The sequence below is a fragment of the Pipistrellus kuhlii genome, unplaced genomic scaffold, assembly GCF_014108245.1.
Source record: "Pipistrellus kuhlii isolate mPipKuh1 unplaced genomic scaffold, mPipKuh1.p scaffold_m20_p_11, whole genome shotgun sequence".
Taxonomy (NCBI): Eukaryota; Metazoa; Chordata; class Mammalia; order Chiroptera; family Vespertilionidae; genus Pipistrellus; species Pipistrellus kuhlii.
Window position 1 is genome coordinate 12,827,014 of NW_023425416.1, and position 19,880 is coordinate 12,846,893.

Below are 19,880 nucleotides of genomic sequence, written 5' to 3' on the forward strand. Positions count from 1 at the left end.
ACTCAGTAAATATTAACTGGTAATTAAAAATACTTACATTCACTACTTCAAGGAAAACAGGTTAGTGATCAAGTACTAAAACCCATAATTATTCAAAGTAATGACACTTAGGACTTACCTCTAAAATCTGACTAGCTCTAGATGATGAGTGACCATCAGCCTGGACCACTGTTACCTGACTGGGAGACTGGGACAGAATTCTGGAAACGCTAGCAGAAGTCTAAAAACAAATAGAAAAACAAAGGCACATTTTCTTCCTCTCATATCAAACACAGGCAAAATTTAAAGTTCACCTGAGGGACACCTGGTATGTATTTGTTTGATTTGATAAACTTATAGTGAATACCACACAGTCAGTGGTAGAATTCTGTGAACACCTAAAAATTGTAGTTCTTTATAGAGTCTAAAGATGGAGCCTAAAGGCTGATACCTACTAACATAGTAAGATAATTTACAGAATGCTAACAGAGACTAGTTGAGATTATAATTAAATTCAAAATAAGTGTTCTCAAATAGCATCTAAAAAAATAAGGTTTTTTTTAAATATCCTTTAAAAATATTAAGTAGAAATATATACATATTTTTAATAAATATGTCAGGGGGAGGCAGGACTGGGTGAAAGGGGGTAAAGGAATTAGCCAAAGAACAAATATGCATAGCTCATGGACAAAGAAACAATAAGGTGATGGCCAGAGGGAAGAGGTGGAAAATGAGGACATTTGTAATAGTATAAACAATAAAAACAAAGTAAAAAAACAATGAAGTGTGCCTTCAGTAATATAAATATGCTTTAAAAATAAATTTATGATCTGAACATGACTTAGCATTACAAAATTTCAATTAAGATGTCTTATATTCCATAAATGATTTTGATACTCTTACCTTTGACTGGTCAAGAATTCTTACTTTTTCCCATACTAATTTATCACTTTCAGATTTTTCCCAAGTATTATTCCATTTTTCTGGAGTTTCTTTTTCTTTCTTCTTTAAAGCAACCTGTTCATCTGGAAATAATGTCCTTTTTAAAAAAATGTACAATAACTGTAAAAAAAAAATCATGTAAACAAATCATGACCTTCTTAAAGAGTGCAGATTCCAACACAGATTAAAATTGTTTTGAATGGAGGAGATTAACTCACAAGAGAAAAAATTTAAGGGAGATGGAATAAAACATTTAATCAGAACCAAATTTAAGCATGGCACAAATGGATGTAATAATGTCTACTACAATTATCAATAAAGAGATTTTTTCAGGACAACATAGTTTATATTATGCTAATTATTCTTAAGTTCTACTTTCCTGAAATGTTCAGTCAATTATTAGTAAGATACATAAAAGTAACAACTCTGGATTCAGAGAATCCTTGGGATCAAATCCAAGTTCAACTATTTCCCCATTATATATCTATGGACAAATTACTGTTCACTTCTCTAAACCTGATTGTTCTTCTGAAAAAAGAGAGTAATAACAGTGCCTATTTCAGTACAGGGCCTGGCACAAAATAAATATTTAATAAATGTCAGCATTATTCATAACTGTGAAAAGAGTAAAAAATATAAAATCTTGTGCTAACAAAACAATATAAATAAACAAGGCCCCAAATCAATAGTTCTTAAAATGTCAAAGATATATAAATTTAAATTCCAAGAAAATTAATGAAAGCATAGCTTTAACAAAAAAGATGTGATTTTCTAACAGTATCAAGTAAAAGAAAATTGTATTTTTAAAGATAAAAATTAAAGCATAAAACACTTTCGACATTTCCAAGTAGTTCCATATCTTACCTCAGAAGTTTTGTACTGTATTTTGATAAGCTGGATTTTATTTAAAGCTGAAATTATGCTATAAACATAGATCAGATCTCCAAATCTCTTGATACTGCTACCATATATTTAATTTCTTCATTCTTCTGTTACCATCACTTCCAATATCAATTCATTCCCTAATTCTTCTGCTTATCTGTTTTTCTACATCACCATCCTGTATCAGCATGACTGCCTTACAGGAAGGAGGGTGAAGCTCATCTTCAAGCTCTTAGTACAGCTATTTCTAAAAAGTATTGTACAACTCTTACTTCATGTATTTTCCAAACTATGGACTACAAGTCTAGTCCAAGAAGTAATGGGAGTTTCTTAGTTATTATCAATATTTTAAGACCCTAACAAAAATTATAAATATTTCTGTTAGTATACAGTTTATACAGGCTGACAAAAAGCAATAAGCTTGTTTTTGTGTAGAATACACTAATTGATATCATATTGATAATTCTTCATTAGAACATTTTAATTATTTTTAAAAATTAACTCAATTATTTTTAAATAAAACCATCTTTAAACCAACAGGATTTCTATAATGGAAAAATATGATAATGGATTTTCAAGAAATGAGAAAAGTTTAGGAATCTTTGAGATCCAGGAGCTCTGGAATGACACTGATGACATCAATGCTCACCTCTGGCTTTTGGTACACACCAAAACAAAGGTACAGCCTAAGTGCATGTGAAACCACAATCTTTTTATACATTTACAGAGAACTCCTCTAAATGGCAAATGTTATAAAACTTTTGATAATATTATACTGAAGGATCTATTTCATCCTTAATAAATATTCTGTAAGCCAACCAAACTATTAATAAAATAATAGGTGTTAATAATTACCAAGCTCTTTCCTCCACTGGGCTTTTTTTGCTTCCAACAAATTTCTATCACGTTCTCTTTCCCCCAGAGTACTGAATATGTCTGATGGTTTCCATACATTCTCTCTGAGACAAAACACAAAAAAATCACTGAAACCTTATTATACATTTTGACACAACATACTCCATAGTATTCAGTAATAAACTTTTAACTAGCTCTTAAGTCTTCAGAGTTAATATTTCACAAGAAAGTCAAGAAAAAATCATATTCACAAGATATGAGTTACATACATGGCAATTTTCTGCTCAAACTGCTGAGATGTCTCCTGACTTTTATTTAAAACAGATTTATTTTCATCCTGGACACATGACACCTCAGTTTTTTGGAGTAGTTCCATAACGTTCTCATCCTTATGCGGATTAGGAATACTGTTTAAATGTAGACTGTACTGACCTAGGAAGTAAAATGCATGCTTTAAAATTAATACTAAAATTGCATCTATTACCTTATTTTAGCATACTGCTATACAGTTTAAAAAACATTGCCTTACACATCACCTAATTATTTCTCACAGCAATCTTTGTAGTGGGTATTTGACTCACTTTTTGTCAAAAAAGGAAACTGAGCAGAGCCGTACAAATTCCTGAATCAAACAACAAACAAGAACAAAAATAAACTTCCATTTACTCCTGCCAACATATACTATAAATAATATAAACAAAAACAATTGACAACTTCATTGAGAATAAAAGCAAATAGTTCTATGAAAACTCACTACCTTTTCCTAATGTAGCTTGGAAATCAGTGAAAAACTTTACCATGGGCCACTGGCTTTATGCCCCAGCTATATCTATTCCGAATATTTTTGATTCATGTTGGCTTTATTCTACATTGCTCCTTAACATGCTAGTCCTCCTAGTGAAGAAAGAGCATATCCAATATGTAGGTCATTGTATGATTAGGAAAATTCTGCTTTTAACTTTATTAATATTTTCTCTCATTCTCTTTGCTAAGTTTTTATTTTTTTGTTTTCTGAAGTAAAATTCTAGACTTACAAGACAAAATCTAGCTCTCATTTAACAAAGGATTATAATCTAGACCAAGAGAATGTAGATGACTCCATCTTAGCACCTTGGGAGTATATCTTCATATACTTTATTTGGAGAACTCTTCCTGGTGACTGTTAATTTTATTTTTATTTATTTCACTATTGCCTCACAAAATGTTAATGATATTTCCACTTATTCACAATTCCTTAGCTCAAAGCTTACAATTATGATTATTGAAACAGAAGGCATGTAATATTCTTTTTTAAAAATATATTTTATTGATTTTTTACAAAGAGGAAGGGAGAGAGATAGTTAGAAACATGGATGAGAAAAGCATCCATCAGCTGCCTCTTGCATGCCCCCACTGGGGATGTGCCCACAGCCAAGGTACATGCCCTTGACCGGAATCGAATCCAGGACCCTTCAGTCCGCAGGCTCCATCCACTGAGCCACACCAGAAGGCATGTAATATTCTACTACTCCTTTCAACTTTGTATTTTAAAAAGATAGTGCTGCCAATCCTTAGCATGGATTGTGAGTTAGGAAAAGCAAAATATAAGGGCCAGGAAAAATCAACATTTTCAGCAAGCAAGTCAAATCTTCACAGTAGGGGGTCCCTCAATTTTCACTAGAAGTACTATAATGGTTTGGTGGAACATTTTATATAATTCTTTTAAAAATATATATATTTTATTGTTTTTTACAGAGAGGAAGGGAGAGAGATAGAGAGCTAGAAACGTCGATGAGAGAAAAACATCGACCAGTTGCCTCTTGCACACCCCCTACCGGGGATGTGCCCGCAACCAAGGTACATGCCCTTGACCGGAATCGAACCTGGGACCTTTCAGTCCGCAGACCGACGCTCTACCACTGAGCAAAACCGGTTTTGGCCATTTTATATAATTCTTTTTAATGTAAGTAACGTTTTCTACATTCTAATAAAAGTACAGTAGTGTTGTGTGTTACCATCTTTTCTAGAGTTCACAGAAAACTGGATTTCTTAAGGCTATGGCTCATGAGAATAATATTCTGGGCATTAACCATATATATGACATATTATAAAAGTAATCCTGTACATTTATTTACCTTAAGAGATCAATCATTTTGAAAAACTGTTATGTTAAAATAGAATTTAAGAGGCACAGTTTTGAAAAATTCAATGAACCTGGAATTCTAAAACATTTTATATCAATAAAATGTATTAAAACTTCAGAAGGTCTTACTTGTTTCCTCCTCCTTTCCATTCTCAGTCAGGAACATGGATCTATTTCCATGGTTTACATTCATCAAAATCTGTTGAAGTTGGTCTTGTGTTAGACACACCAAATTACTCTTCATATTTTCACCTGTGATGTGATTTTTGCAAGGCTTCTGTTTAGCTATTACAGGTGTATTTAAGGTGTTTCTAGTCTTCTGTATGTTAGGGGTTATAGGTGAACTCTCTTTCCGGATATGAAGACAGTCTTTATCAGCATACTGCTTGCATAAATCTTTAGCCATACTATTTTTTTCACCTTTTGCCAGTGATGCTTCAGAACCAATTCTCTTCTTTTCCAAAAGTTTTTCACTACTGATACAAGTATTTTGTGTTGACTTTAGAATGCATCCAGTTTGTTTTGTTCTTAAAAGACATTTTCCAATCTTAGTTTTATTTCCCATCTGTTAAAATACCAAAAATGTATTCTTTATTACAGCCCATGAAAAATCAATAATTATCTTGATATATATGATAAATCAGACCTTTAAACTTTTTCCCATTTAGCTAATATATTGTATATATTAAAAAAAAAAACACCTAACTTTTAACTTTTGCAAATCTTCACTTGAAAGCTTTACCAATGACTGGAAATATTTAATTCAGAATAAAGTATATGAAGAACTTTTATTCTATTGTTATAGGACATCTCCATTCTACTTCAGCACTGAATCTCATGTAATGATTACATGACAGGGGTGGGGTGGGGGTGAGAGTGGGGGGGTGTTCCTCAGCCTGGCCTGCACCCTCTCCAATCTGGGACTCCTTGAAGGATGTCCTACTGCCGGTTTACAGGGATTGGGCCTAAACCAGCAGTTGGAGATCCCTCTCACAATCAGGGACTGCTGGCTCCAGCCGCTCACCTGCCTGCCTCCCTGCCTGATTGCCCCTAACCACTCTGTCTGCTGGCCTGGTAGCCCCCAAATGTCCCCCCACCAGCCAGATCACCTCCAACTGCTCCCCCTGCTGGCCTGCTCACTCTCACCTTCCCTCCCCATTGGCCTGCTCAACCCCAACTGCCCCCCTGCTGGCCTGCTCACTCCAAATTGCCCCCCCCATTGTCCTGATCACCTCCAATTGACCCCCAATGACTGCTTGCTCACCCCCAACTAGCCCCCCTGCTGGTCTGCTTACCCCCAACGGCCCCTGCTATCCCAATCCCATCCTGGCCTGATCACCCCTCCTGGTGACCCAAGGTCCCAGCTCCTCCTTTTTTTTTTCTTTTCTTTTTTTTTTTCCAGTACCTCACCTCCATTGCCAGAGGCAACCCAAGCTGCTCTCTCCAGCTCTGTGGTAGCCATCATTTTTGTTGGGATTTATTTATCTCCTATAACTGAAACTGTATAGCCTTGATCTGAGGCCAGGGCTGGTCAGGGTGGGTGGGAAACTTGGCTTCTTCCATTGCCAGGGCAACCCAAGCCTCCTGCTTGCTCCACCTACGTGGCAGGCCACCATCTTGTTTGGGTTAATTTGCATACTCACTCCTGACTGCTGGTAGGCATAGCTTGGGGTAGTGAAGTGATGGTTAATTTGCATGTTCCTCTTTTATTAGTGTAGATAAGCTACTAGCCCTTATTCCTTGAATAATTTAACCCATGGGTCATCATCCCTCTAACATAACTCTGCCTTAGTTATCAGTGCTTTCATATCCATAGATCATTCTTCCAATAAATTGGTCTCTCATTTCTTTGAACTCTGTTTCTATACTCTTGTCCTTCATACTACCTCAGTTACTCATTCCCATAGTGATACCATTTCCCCGAAAATAAGACAGTGTCTTATATTAATTTTTTTCTCCCAGAGTTGCGCTAGGTCTTATTTTCAGGGGATGTCTTCTCTTTCCATGTGCTAGGTCTTATTTTCGGAGGATGTCTTATTTTCGGGGAAACACGGCATTTTATACTGACCTTGAAACTACTCATAATTGCAATCCCGCCATAATCTATTTCAAGCATTGCACATGACCACCACCTCCTATTATTTTCCAGCTTAACTTTCTTAACATATCCCAACAATTCTCTAACTCTGCTGGGATCTATATTGATCCTACCACCTTCCTCTTGTCCTTGCATCCCTCTTTACCCATCTTAAATTCCATGATCAACCAAAACCATCACTGTTTTCCATTCTCAACTTCTCTGTTCTATATCAAATATACTTGGCAAATCCCAAACCTGGTAAAATCTAACTTTTCACCTACTCTGTGACTGCAACCAAAGAGAAAAACACACAGTCACAACATACAGTTTCATCTTAAATACATACCCAGGAACCACCAATGGCTCTTCATGCTACCTGGCAGGCACACATTTCCAAAGTTCATTTAGACTCATCTCATTCATTTAGCAATAATCTCAACTTTCTCCTAGCCCCTAATACTTTCTTTCATACTAATTCTCAGCTGAAGACCTTGATTAATATTTCACTAAAAATCTCACAAGGAAGCATTTAGAAAAAAGAGAGAAAAAAAAACTTTGTTTCTACCATCAAATCTGTATCAGCATCTGTACTCAAACTGCTTGCCCTCCTGTTACTGACACATCCCATAACCCTTTCTCAAGAATCTCTCTCTAGGAATACTTTGCTTTTTCTTGAATCATCGCCATTTCTTTTCCACTGTTAACATCTTTTTTACCATCTTAAAAAATTCTTGATCCCACTTTCTCCTCTCATCTTCTATAATTCCAACCCAACGAAGCTTTCACCCAACCACCTGACCCAAACTGCTCATCAAAGTCACTAATAATTTGTACACTGCTAAATTCAATTACTACCAATTTTCAAACTCTCATCTTAACCTCTATATGACCTGGCAGTGTCCAATACAGTTGATTATTGCTTCCATTTTGAAACCCTTTCTCTATATTCACTTATAGGATTCCACAATCCTGGTTCTTCTTGCTACTACTCCTCAGTCTTTAGTGGCTCCTCCTTTTCTCTCAGATCTCTTAAAACTGGAATGCCTAGGGCTCAGTCCCAAGATCTCTTCTTGAGTTTCTAATAGACATTTCAAACTCAGCATGTCCCAAACTAAACTCCTGATCTCCCTCTTGCCCCTAATAACTTCCCTGTCTTTCAATTATTCTTGAATCTTCTCTAATAGGCTTCATTTAACTTGTCATCAAACCTTGTTTTGCTCCATCTCCAAAATATATCCTAATCTGACACTACTCTTAAACATCTCTTGCCCCTCTCTGTTCTAAGCCACTACCTCGTCTAAATTACTGAAAAACCTTCTAACTGGTTTTCCTGCTTCTACACTTGCTCCACAGTCTATTCTCAACACAGCAGCCACTGTGATTATCTTAATACTTGAGGCCCATTGCACACAATTCATTTCCGTTTGCCTCAGCTGGCCGCCTGGCCCACTGCTGCTAGTAGCTCTCCGCTGCCCATAGCTCTCTACCTCTAGTAGCTCACGCCCACAGCATGCTATGATAGCGTGCGTGATGGCATGACGACCATGTGCCTTTTATGATATAGATGTTAGTCAGAGCATGCCACTTTCTTCAAATGCTTCTAATGGCTTCCCATCTCACTTGGGGAAAAAGCTGAACTTCTCACTCTGACCAAATATTTAATGATCAGGTATACTCCCATTTGCCTCCATTATCTCATCTCTAATCTCATTTTCTCTAAGCCTCTAGCCATTAGGGTACCTTGTTCTTTAAATTCAACAAGAAGCTTCAGTCTTAGTCCTTAGTACTAGTCAGTTCCTCTATCTGGAATATTCTTCCTTCAGATTCTATAAGGCTCATTCATTCATGTCCTTCAAATATGTGCTCCAATATCACCAGCTTAGTGAGTTCCTCTCTGTCCACTCTTATTTAAAACTGCAGGTTTCCTGCTCTATTTTCACTCCCACCTCCCTATTTTTTTTTCCCCCACTAGGTGTTTAATAAATTTTTGTTCAATGACTATCCTTAACTATGCCATTTTAGAAAATAATTCTTTATCCCTCATCTCTCCTCCAAATTAGCTCCCCTTTACAAAATATCCCATTTCTGTGGCTCTTTACTTCTAATCTCTCAGGCCAGAAATCATGGAGTTATCTTTTATTCTTGTATTATATAGTTATTTATCTTCCTTTTCTAGAATTTTTTTTTTTAGCTAAATAGCAAGTATTGGTTCTTACTTTCAAGCCTTATTCTCATCATTTACACAACAATAAGCCTAAAACTAGGTTTTCATTTCATTACTAGTTCACAGATAGCTTATCTCCAATTTATCCCATTTAATCTACTATACATTTCTGCAAACCCAACTAACCTAAAATAATTCCAATAGTCATTTAATCATTAAGTGTTTTTATGTGCTACTATGGGAAAAAGAATTGGATGTGTAAAGTTGAATAAGACAATATTCTTACTACCAAGGAATGAAGTAGATGCCACGTGACTTTCATCTAGATTATCATATCCCAATTTTCCGTCTTTCAATAAAGTACACAATACACAATCAAACTTTGACCAATTCACCAAACACATATTGTTCTACTTTTGTATTCTCCCATCCCTTTGGCTATTTTAATACAACAAATTCTGAAAATGAGAGGTAGAAAACTCAAATGCCTACTGTATTGTAGAGTGGGTGGAACCTAGGATAAACTGAACAGTACTTTTCCGCCTAAAGGAGAACCAAGCTACAATACAAAAAAAACAAAAACAACAACAAAAACCTACACTACTAAAAAAAATCTATTTACTAGATCATCCAATATTTCAAGGGAACCAAAAATGCCATGTTTTACTTTAAATTTTCCAATTTTTAGACATTGGTGACTCATTCTGGTTTTTAAAAACCACTTTGTGGATTAAGCAAATTATCAGCAGACTGCAAATAAACTGAACCTAACACCTCAGTTTTCAACTACTACAGCTCCTACTAATCTCACCCTTCTTTGACTTATACTTTTTTTTTTTTTTTTTTTTTTTAGGCATTAGTAGTTGAGCATTTCATTTCTCTAAGCGTCTTACTTGAACTGCTAAGTGCAATGCATTCCCTTAAATATCTTGAAAATCTTTCCCTTCTTTTCCCTTCTTTAACAGATCTGTTAGGATAAAACTATCCTTCACAGAGTTGCCTGAAGCCCTACAACACAAATTAAATTATATCTAGCCCACTTTTCAAAAATTCTTTAGTGATCCTGACATGAAGTACAAATAAATTCAAACTGAGTATTCATTTAAACTCTTCATGATTGTAACCCCGCCAAGCTTTATGTTCTACACTTCCCAAGATACACACTATTTCCCAAATGCTAATTATGCTTTGTAGCTATTTTGCCCACCATTTCATGAACTCAGAATACACTTCCTTACTTCTTTGACTATAAATATCTTTTTTAAAAAATGCATTTTATTTAATTTTTACAGAAAGGAAGAGAGATAAGAGTTAGAAACATTGATGAGAGAGAAACATCAATCAGCTGCCTCCTGCACACCCCCCACTGGAGATGTGCCCATAAATAAGGTACATGCCCTTGACTGGAATCAATCCTTAATGAGCATTCCCTGGTCTTTTCAAACGACAAAGAGTTGCTCTTTCCTGTGTTTTCAAAATATATATTATTGATTTCAGAGAGGAATGGAGGAGAGAAACTTCAATGATGAGAATAATTGATAGGTTGCCTCTTATACATGCCCTACTGAGGATGGAGCCCACAACTCAGGCATGTGCCCTTGACCAGAATTAAACACAGGATGACACTCTATCCACTGAGCCTAACCAGTGAGGGCTGTTTTCTTCTATTTATAACCCTAATATTTTATTCTTGTATTATAGTTATTTACCTGACACTCCCATTCCAAGAAACAAAGACTAGGTTTTACTCCTCTCTCTTAATCTCAGAATAAAGCCAAGAATACAGCTCTACACATATATTGGACTTTTACAGTGTACTAAGTCCTTGTTAAATAGAAATCTACTAATTGGAGCTCTAATTTAATTAGATTACTTTACCACATTACAATTACATCAAAAATAATATACACACAAAAAGAAAATAAGAAACAAATGCAAAAACAAAGAAATATATAGAAGAGATCTTCAAAAATATTTAACAAAGAAGTAAGAAAAAACTTGGCACAAGAACACTATATATTCAGCTCAACTCTAAATACTTTTTGTACCTTAATTCAAAGAACAATGAAAAGAGGCAACAAAAAATTGTAAACTACCAAATATTCAATTATATTCAAGTTACCTAATAATAAAAAAATGTAACCCAGATCATTTCTCTAGTGGTTATGGAATAAGATGACTTTAATAGCTCAAAAAGGAGGGTCTTTCTCATAAACATTTTTATGTAGCATGTTGCTCTTTAACCTAGTTTAATTCTACCAATATTTTTCATAATATAAAGATAGTATCCAATGCAGTTGTTTAATATTGGCTGATTTCACAATTTTTGAGGCCAGGATCCCAAGGCCAGAACCAGAGAAAAGTAACATTTTAAAATAGGAAATGTGTAGCCCTGGTTGGCATTCTCAGTGGTTGGAGCTTCAGTCAAGGGCACTACCTGGTGGCAGGACCGATCCCCTTCCCCATTGGCACATGTGGAAAGCAATCAATCACTGTGTCTCTGCACTTTGATATTTCTCTCTCACCCTCTCTAAAATCAACAGAAAAAAAATATCCTCACATCTACGTGAGGATTAAAAATATATATTAGTATATAAAATGTACTTCCTAGCCCTAACTGGTTTGCCTCAGTGGATAGAGCCTGCAGACTGAAGGGTCCCAGGTTCGATTCCAGTTAAAGGTATGTACCTTGGTTGCGAGCACATCACCAATAGGGGGTGTGCAAGAGGCAGCTGATTATGTTTCTCTCTCATCAATGTTTCTAACTCTCTATCCCCCTCCCTTCCTCTCTGTAAAAAAGTCAATAAAATATATTTAAAAAATAAAATAAAATGTACTTCCTAGCACTAATATTGTATATATCCTTTAGTTTGTCACTACTTTAATTTTCACATGTAGAAAAAGCTGTACAAAATTTTTTAATGTTTTATATTTAAAATAATTTGTGAGATAATTTTGAGTTTAGAATTCATAAATTATTCATGACATTAAATCATTAATATTCTTTCATTTATCTTCCTTTAAGCCTAAGAAATAAGGCTAGTAACTATCTTTACTTTGTATTCATTAACACAGATTCAAAATGCAGGAGAGATTTTGATAGAATTAAGGAAGTTCTCTAACCACAGTGTTAAACTTGATGATGAGAGAGTTCAGTTGTGTTTAAAGAGTACACCACGAAGATGGTAGTATTTCAACCTGTGAGGAATGGGTAAAACAATTATAGATAGGTACTGCAGGAACTTACCCAGTAGGAAAAAAGAAAAACACTATGAAGAGAGAATTCATGAATAAATTACTAAGAAAAGAAAGAATTCAACATAGAGCTGCCAAAGTGTGAAGTTTAAGAAGTTAAAAAACTGATTAAAACAAAAAAAGGGAAATAAATACTAGTGTTTGGGATTTTTATTTTCTGTGAAGAAAGGAGGATCTCGGCAAGCTCTGTAAATAGGGAAGAATAGCTCCCTGAAATAAAAATCAATACAGAAGGAAAACTTACATCAGTATTTTTTTCCCAGTTTTACTGAGGTATAATTGACAATTTAAGAATTGTGTATATTAAGGTATAAAACGATAATTTGTTACATGTCTACACTCTGAAATAATCAGATAATACTCAAGCTAATTAACATAACCATCACCTCACGGTTACCATTTATCAGTATTTTGGAGATCCAAAAGTAACAGGGATAAATCCAAACAATTTGCTTTAAGATATATAATTTAAAATTAGCATCATCTGATACTTATTACTCTAGAAACTACAGTAAAATATCCCTAGACCACAGGTAAAATTTTGTGATGATTCTACCAAAAGTCTATGACTAGTAACTTATTTATTTATAGGCATGAAATGTATCTCCAGATGTTCTAAATTAGTTAAAAAGACAATTAAATGTCTTCACAAAAATGGTGTAGCTAGCATGTCCATCAAGGACATCAATGAAAGAGGGAACATATGAGAGAGAATAGAGGCTAGGGGAGGTAGAAATCATCTAATACAAGTTGCTTTTAATCTAGGAGCTTAAAGAGAGACTGTACTGGTTAATGTGACTCAAATAAAAATAGTTGTAATATTTTAACAGGGCAAGGGCAGGAAAAAATACACAATCTGTAGTCAAACATTAAGGAGCAGATAATGTACATAAGTATATACAGAGAGAAATAATTTTTATATTGGTAGCTTGTGGAATTATTCTTATCATCACCATCCATTTATCAACATGGTGAGTATTAAAACAATCTCTACCAATTGATTAAACCTGGAAGAAACAGCAAAGACATCAAGGGCTCAGAGTTGTAAAGTGCCATATCATCCACAATGGGCTCCATTCATAAACATGCAAGAAAAACTTTAAGATGCTGCAAAGAAAAGGGAAAAAAGGGAATACTGTAAGGAAGAGCAGAGTAGAAATTTCGGCTGATGTTAATCTAAAAGTGGAAAAGAAAAGAAAAAAGAGTACAAAGTAGTGATATCAAACATTTTTTTTTATAGTGGTAATGTAATTCTGTAGAAAAAGGTATTATGGCCCTAGCCAGTTTGGCTCAGTGGCTAGAGCATCAGCCCACCGACTGAAGGGTCCCAGTTTCAATTCCAATTCCTTTCAAGAACTCGTACCTTGTCTCGGGTCCCCTGGCCCCGGTCAGGGGTGCGTGCAGGAGGTAACCAATCAATTTGTCTCTCTCACATAGATATTTCTCTCTGTCTCTCCCTTCCACTCTCTCTAAAAATCAATGGAAAAAATATCCTTGGTGAGGATTAACAAAAAGAAAAAAGAAAAAAATACTATGGGTTCCTAATTTTAAAAAAAATTTAGCCAAGACCGGTTTGGCTCAGTGGATAGAGCGCCGTCCTGCGGACTGAAAGGTCCCAGTTTTGATCTCCAGTAGGGGTGTGCAAAAGGCAGCTGATCGATGATTCTCTCTCATTGATGTTTCTAACTCTCTTTCCCTCTCTCTTCCTCTCTGTAAAAAATCAATAAAATATATATTAAATTTTTTTTTTAATTTTTAAATTATCATTAAGCTCAAGTTTGATCTCTTAAAGGAGAAAGCTAAATGCATGTAAGAATTTGTGAGTCAAATATACCCTTTTGGTGTGGAAAATGGCAGTATGAGGATGTAAAGTATAGTCTAGGACACACAGTCAATGTTGTATTATCTGTGTATTGTGCCAGGTGAGTATGCTTTTTAAAGTTTATTGCTGTCTCATCACTATGCTCTACACCTGAAACTAATATAAATTATTGAATGTCAACTGTAATTGAAAAATAAATTTTAAAAAAAATGGAATGAGTATGAAAAGAAAAAATTTTGTTTTCAAGTATGAATATATATTTTTAAATATCTTGGGAACTGTACTGTCCAGTACTGTAGCTATTACATATAAAATTTAAAATTCACTTCCTCAGTCAATAACCACCTACCACTAGTGGCTACTATATTGGAAGCACTAGTTTTAGAACATTTCCAGCACTGATCTAGAGAAAAGGGTTCTAAAAGGCTCTTACAACAGAAAAATTATTATTCCATTCCTGTGAAAGAACCGGCCTGAAGACAAGGGAACAGTAACTTCTTATCATCACTCCTAACCCCTTATAATATTTTAGCACAGATTATTTTCAAATCACTGTAAGAAAACCACATTTTACATGTGAAAATAGGTCAGGTCAAAGTCATTTGTTTGGCTTACCTTTACAGAAATGTTTGACTGACGTTCTATAAAAGAAAAAAAAATTACTGATCAACTGAAAATATACTAAGGCAATTATAAAAATTTGTTTAAATTAGCATTGTTTTAAGATATTACTATCAGTAGAAATATTAACCCCAAAAAGCATTAACTTGGGATCCTGAGTGTTGTTTTATAGTATGGTTTAAGTATTTCTACTTCATTTTTATTTCCCAAGGTAAAATATAAACAGGTCAGGGGAAAAGAAAATAATGTAAATGAGAAGACTACCAAAGTATATACTCTTATTTTAAAATTAATATGAAAAATGACTTTAGCAACTGTGGTCTTACTGTAGATTTAATTTTCTCAAACATTACATTATTTACATGCACAGAACATAAATAAGTACATTTTCACTTAGGTTATACATTAGATAATTAGGATATTTGCTACATGCAAATATAATGAAGAGATATATAACACATGAACTATATTGGAACATTAAATTTCATGAATACTGACAGTGGTTAGCAGTGATGTACCTTGAATTGGCTAAAAATTAATTTAAGGAAGTTAGGGTAAACTTTTTCAAAGTACCATTTAAATATCCCTCTACTACAGGTAAAAAGTCAGTTAAAGTAGTATAAATTTTATACAGGAATTTTAAAAGTTAACATTTTTAGATTCCAGTAACTTAGCATACCATATGGAGACAATATTAGCTTGGTTTTTCCATCCAGTAATTCGGTTTCAAGCTTTAAACCATCTCTGCAAAATAAAAGAAAGTTGTCTGTAAGAAACAGCAAATGTTTTAAATAATCAGAAACGATCACTTGAACCTGAGAGTATATCTGTTCTTTTGAATTATACAGGAATCTTATAAATATTAAACCATTCTTTTATAACTCTAGACTGGAAAAAATAATGCTAAAACTCCTCACTTAAGTTAAAGGAGAAAAACATGTCTAACTCCATTTATTAGTTTCATAATGATCTCCTGATTAACATTTTATGGCATACTTGTGCATTACTTTTTTATTGTTTGAAGCATTACAAATAGTAGTACATACGTCTCCTTTTTTCCCCCTTGTCCTCCCCCCAGCCTCCCCACCCCCCTGCATATGCCTTCACCTGCCCCCCATCCCCGTCTTATATCCATTGGTTATGTTTATATGCATGCATACAAGTCCTTTGGTTGATCTTTTACGGCCCCCTCCCAGCATCCCTTGCCTTCCAACATGTACATTATTTGAAAATGAGCTATCATGTTGCTACCCCAGTTATTCACGGTATGAGCGTCGAGTTTCACTCTATTTCAACTAATATATATTCATATTTACTGACACATTTGTTATCACAATAAATCCACAGAAATTATTTATATTCAAAATAATTTAATTCTTGTGTTATTTGTTAATTGTATTATTTTCCATACTAACAACTATAAATCTACTTTTGCCCTGCACTCTGTAAGAAAACTGTGGCTGCTATACATTTTTTAAAGATTTTTTAAAATTGATTTTATGGAGTTACAGCAAAAGAAACCATCAACAAAACAACAAGAAAGCCCACTATATGGGAAAACATATTTGCAAATATTATCACTGATAAAGTTTAATCTCCAACATCTACAGACAGCTTACACAACTAAATAAAAGATAAATGACCCAATTAAAAAATGGACAATGGACCTAAATAGAATATTTTCAAAAGAAGACAGAAGGAAGGCCAAAAGGCACATGAAAACATGCTCAAAGTCACTAATTATCCGAGAGATGCAAATCAAAACAACAAGGCGGTACCATCTCACACCTGTCAGAATGGCCAACATCAACAAATCAACAAATGACAAGTGTTGGCGAGGTTGCAGAGAAAAAGGAGCCCTCGTGCACTGCTGGTGGGAATGCAGACTGGTGGAGAACAGTATGGAGCTTCCTCAAAAAACTGAAAATGGAACTCCCATTTGACCCAGTAATCCCACTCCTAGGAATATATCCCAAGAAACTAGAAACACCAATCAGAAAGGATATATGCACCCCTATGTTCAGAACAGCACAATTTACATTAGCTAGGATTTAGAAACAGCCTAGGTGCCCGTCAGCAGATGATTGGATCAAAAAACTATGGTACATCTACACAATGGAATATTATGCTGCCATAAAAAAGAAGGAATTATCATTTGCAGCAACCTGGATGGATTTGGAAAACATGCTGAGTGAAATAAGCTAGTCAATGAAAGAGAAACACCACATGACCTCACTCATTTATGGATAATAAAGAACACTATAAACTGATGAACCAAAAGATATACAGTAAAGCAATAAGCAGACTGTCAAATTACAGCAGGAAGGGGAGGGAGATCTCGGGGAGATAGATCAACCAAAGGACTTGTATACATGCTTATAAGTACAACCAATGGACACAAAACTCTGGGGAGGAAGGGCATGTATTGGGGGAGGGGGGCAATGGTATATTACACAGATAATAATTTAATAAAAAATAAATAAATATAAATAAATAAATATATATATTTTTCCCCCCTGAAAAAAATAATAGATTTTATGGAGGGTGAAAGAAAAATATCGGTGGCCTCCAGCACGCCCCCTACTGGGGATCGAACCCGTACCCTGATTGGGGGGGGAGAGGGAGGAGGAAGGGGATGCAACCAGCAACTCTGCAGTGCTAGGGATTAGATGATGTCCAACCATCTGAGCCCCACAGGCCAGAGCCGGCTACTATCCTCCTATTTTGTGCCAGTAGACGCTGTCAATAAACTTGTACATCTGTGAGGGTCTTCATAAAAACTCCTCTAAACACAAAAGGAGCAGCCCACAACGTTAATTTAATATTTCACTTAAAAAAGAAAAAAAAGGTGGGACAAAAGTGACTTCCAAGAGACAAAACTAGCTCCAGCGGAGAGAGGCTGGGAAAGGTCTGGTGAGGAACACGTCGCCCCCACGTGCTGGAGAGGATAAAACCCGGGGAAAGGCGGCTGGAAGGGCTTCCCGTGGCAGGGACACGGAGGGTTCGTGTTTGCGTCGGTGAAACACACACTCTCAGTGGAACCGCCAAGCGCCTCCGCGTGGCGGGGCTGCGGGTCAATTCCCTCCGGCTGCCCTGTTTCCTCACCCCTGAATTCTCCAACAGAAGTCCTATGTGCTAACCCATGTGAAGTTGGCTGCGTTAGGGGGCTTTTCGCCTTCTTTAAAACGTTACACTTTGCCAAAACCGGTTTTGCTCAGTGGATAGAGCATTGGCCTAAGGACTGAAAGGTCCCAGGCTCGGTTCCGGTCAGAGGCATGTACCTTGGTTGCGGGCACATCCCCAGTGGGGGGTGTGCAGGAGGCAGCTGATTGATGATTCTCTCTCATCGATGTTTCTAACTCTCTATCCCTCTTCCTTCCTCTCTGTAAAAAAATCAATAAAATATATATTTTTTAAAAAATGTTACACTTCTCCCTGATGAAAACAAAGCAGGCAGCAGTCCTTTTTCATCCCCTGGGCGCCTGCAGAGGGGCCTGGCCGGCGCGGCGCCCCGGAAACCCCAGGACCCCGAGGGGCCTGGGCCCCGCCGCGGGCGTCCGCCTCCTCCGCGCGCCCGCACGACCCGCAGCCTCTCCTCCCAGGGCCCAGGGCAGGTGCAGGGAACCGGCATGGGCCAGGCTCCTCCCCGGGAAACCGCCAAGCTTGGCCTCTCCATCCCCCCGCTCCCGTTTACTCCGCTCCTGCACGCCTCTCCTCCCTCAGGAGGGAAAGGGGTTTAACTCAGCTGCGACGCGGGAAGCCAGGGCAGCGGCGGGCGGTGAAGGCCGCCCGGGGCCCCGCCCACTTCGCCTCAGGGCGCCGCAGGCCCGGAAGGTTCTCTGAGGAGCCCCGGGGCCCACCCAGCCTCACGCCCTCTAAAGCGGGGGACCCTTTCTCACCCCCAGCTTACCCCAAGTTCATGGCCTGACCTCCCGCTCCCTCCACCGGCGCCCAAGCCCCTTGTGTACGTCGGTTGCCGGAGCGGATCAAGAAGCTCAACGCCGATTGGGTGCAGAGACGCCGGCAGGCGGAGAGAGGACCAATGGGGGTTGGTGTTGCTGGTGGGTGCGCTCATCGGGGCGCAGCTGTGCGGCCACCGGCTTCCCAGGCCCCACCTGGAGCTCCGGGTCTGCACACGTGGATGGGAGAGGCCCGCGCCTCTCGGAATTGTGCCCGCCCCAGAGGTCAAGGCCTCAGAGAAGTGCCTCAGCCCAAGGGGAGGTGGCAAAAGCAGGGAGAAACAAAAAGCATACACATCTTTAGGAAATGAACGTTTTCTAAGTTTTATGCCCCGAAGAGAGGCTTGGTTAAGTTGTACAACAAGTGAGAGGAGGAAGGGAGGAAACCACTAGGGTGGGTGCAGGGCGTGGCTTGTGCCTTGCCCTGACCTCAAGCACGAAGCCTAGCACATTGTAGCTCTTCGTAAATGAGCAGCAACAATTGCAAGTGCTCAGCAAATTAAGCTTTTAGGTGCCAGGCGTGGCTCTAAGCGCCTCATGTCTACTATTTCAGTTTTCAGACATGATCCTAAGGCACAGAGAGGGTAAGCAACTGGTCCAAGCAAGGGTCACGCACGGATCCAGAGCCCATGCATGGCCCAATCTAGTGTTACATGAGTCTTCCTATTCATCCTCCAAATAACATCTTAAGCGCCCCCTGGAGACCACCAGCCGGTGACATAGGAACCGGTTCTCCGAACTCCCCAATCAGGATACTAATGCATTGAAGATCCCAGGTCAGTGGGAGCTTCACTGCAGACAGTTGATGTCATTAACTTCTTATCGCCACAGCACCAGGCGCGGAGCAGTATAGGCAGTACATAGTTCTTAAACGATGAACAGCAAAATTTTTTTTAAATGACAACTTTATAAAATTCAACTGGATTATATTTCATGATGAAGATGCCCCTGGATGACAATGCAGTTACTAAAAGTTCACAGTTTTTTCATCTACTTTTATGTGATTTTTACAAACTATATCTGTAATAAATTAGGCACATTGAATTCTCTTGGAATGTTCAGTGAAAACGCAGAGATTTTAAATATTTACTAGGTACTTGGGATGTAGAGAATATATTTAAATAAACATCTGTTAACTTGCTTGACTGAATAAATAAAGACGTACCAATGTACATTTGACCCCATGTTTTATTTTTAAG

At 37.2% G+C, this 19,880-nt stretch overlaps 1 protein-coding gene across 14 annotated transcripts in view; it reads right to left on the reverse strand.

Moving 5' to 3' along the window:
- Positions 1 to 18,773, reverse strand: part of CCDC66 (coiled-coil domain containing 66) — a 50,015-nt gene extending 31,242 nt beyond the window's left edge. For 2 of the 14 annotated variants that reach the window (XM_036430827.2, XM_045579032.1), the window contains exons 1-8: positions 18,633 to 18,773; positions 15,402 to 15,466; positions 14,717 to 14,742; positions 4,910 to 5,345; positions 2,928 to 3,090; positions 2,659 to 2,762; positions 883 to 1,004; positions 119 to 220 (exon numbers count right to left, since the gene is read on the reverse strand). In XM_036430827.2, the coding sequence (XP_036286720.1) occupies positions 119 to 220; positions 883 to 1,004; positions 2,659 to 2,762; positions 2,928 to 3,090; positions 4,910 to 5,345; positions 14,717 to 14,742; positions 15,402 to 15,466; positions 18,633 to 18,643 (1,029 nt within the window). In that variant the 5' untranslated portion in view covers positions 18,644 to 18,773. Of the gene's footprint in view, positions 1 to 118; positions 221 to 882; positions 1,042 to 2,658; positions 2,763 to 2,927; positions 3,091 to 4,909; positions 5,346 to 14,716; positions 14,743 to 15,401; positions 15,467 to 18,632 lie in introns of all 14 variants that reach the window. The other 12 variants (XM_045579031.1, XM_045579027.1, XM_045579028.1 and 9 more) reach the window with 8 other exon arrangements.
- Between the last annotated feature and the right edge of the window lie 1,107 nt (positions 18,774 to 19,880).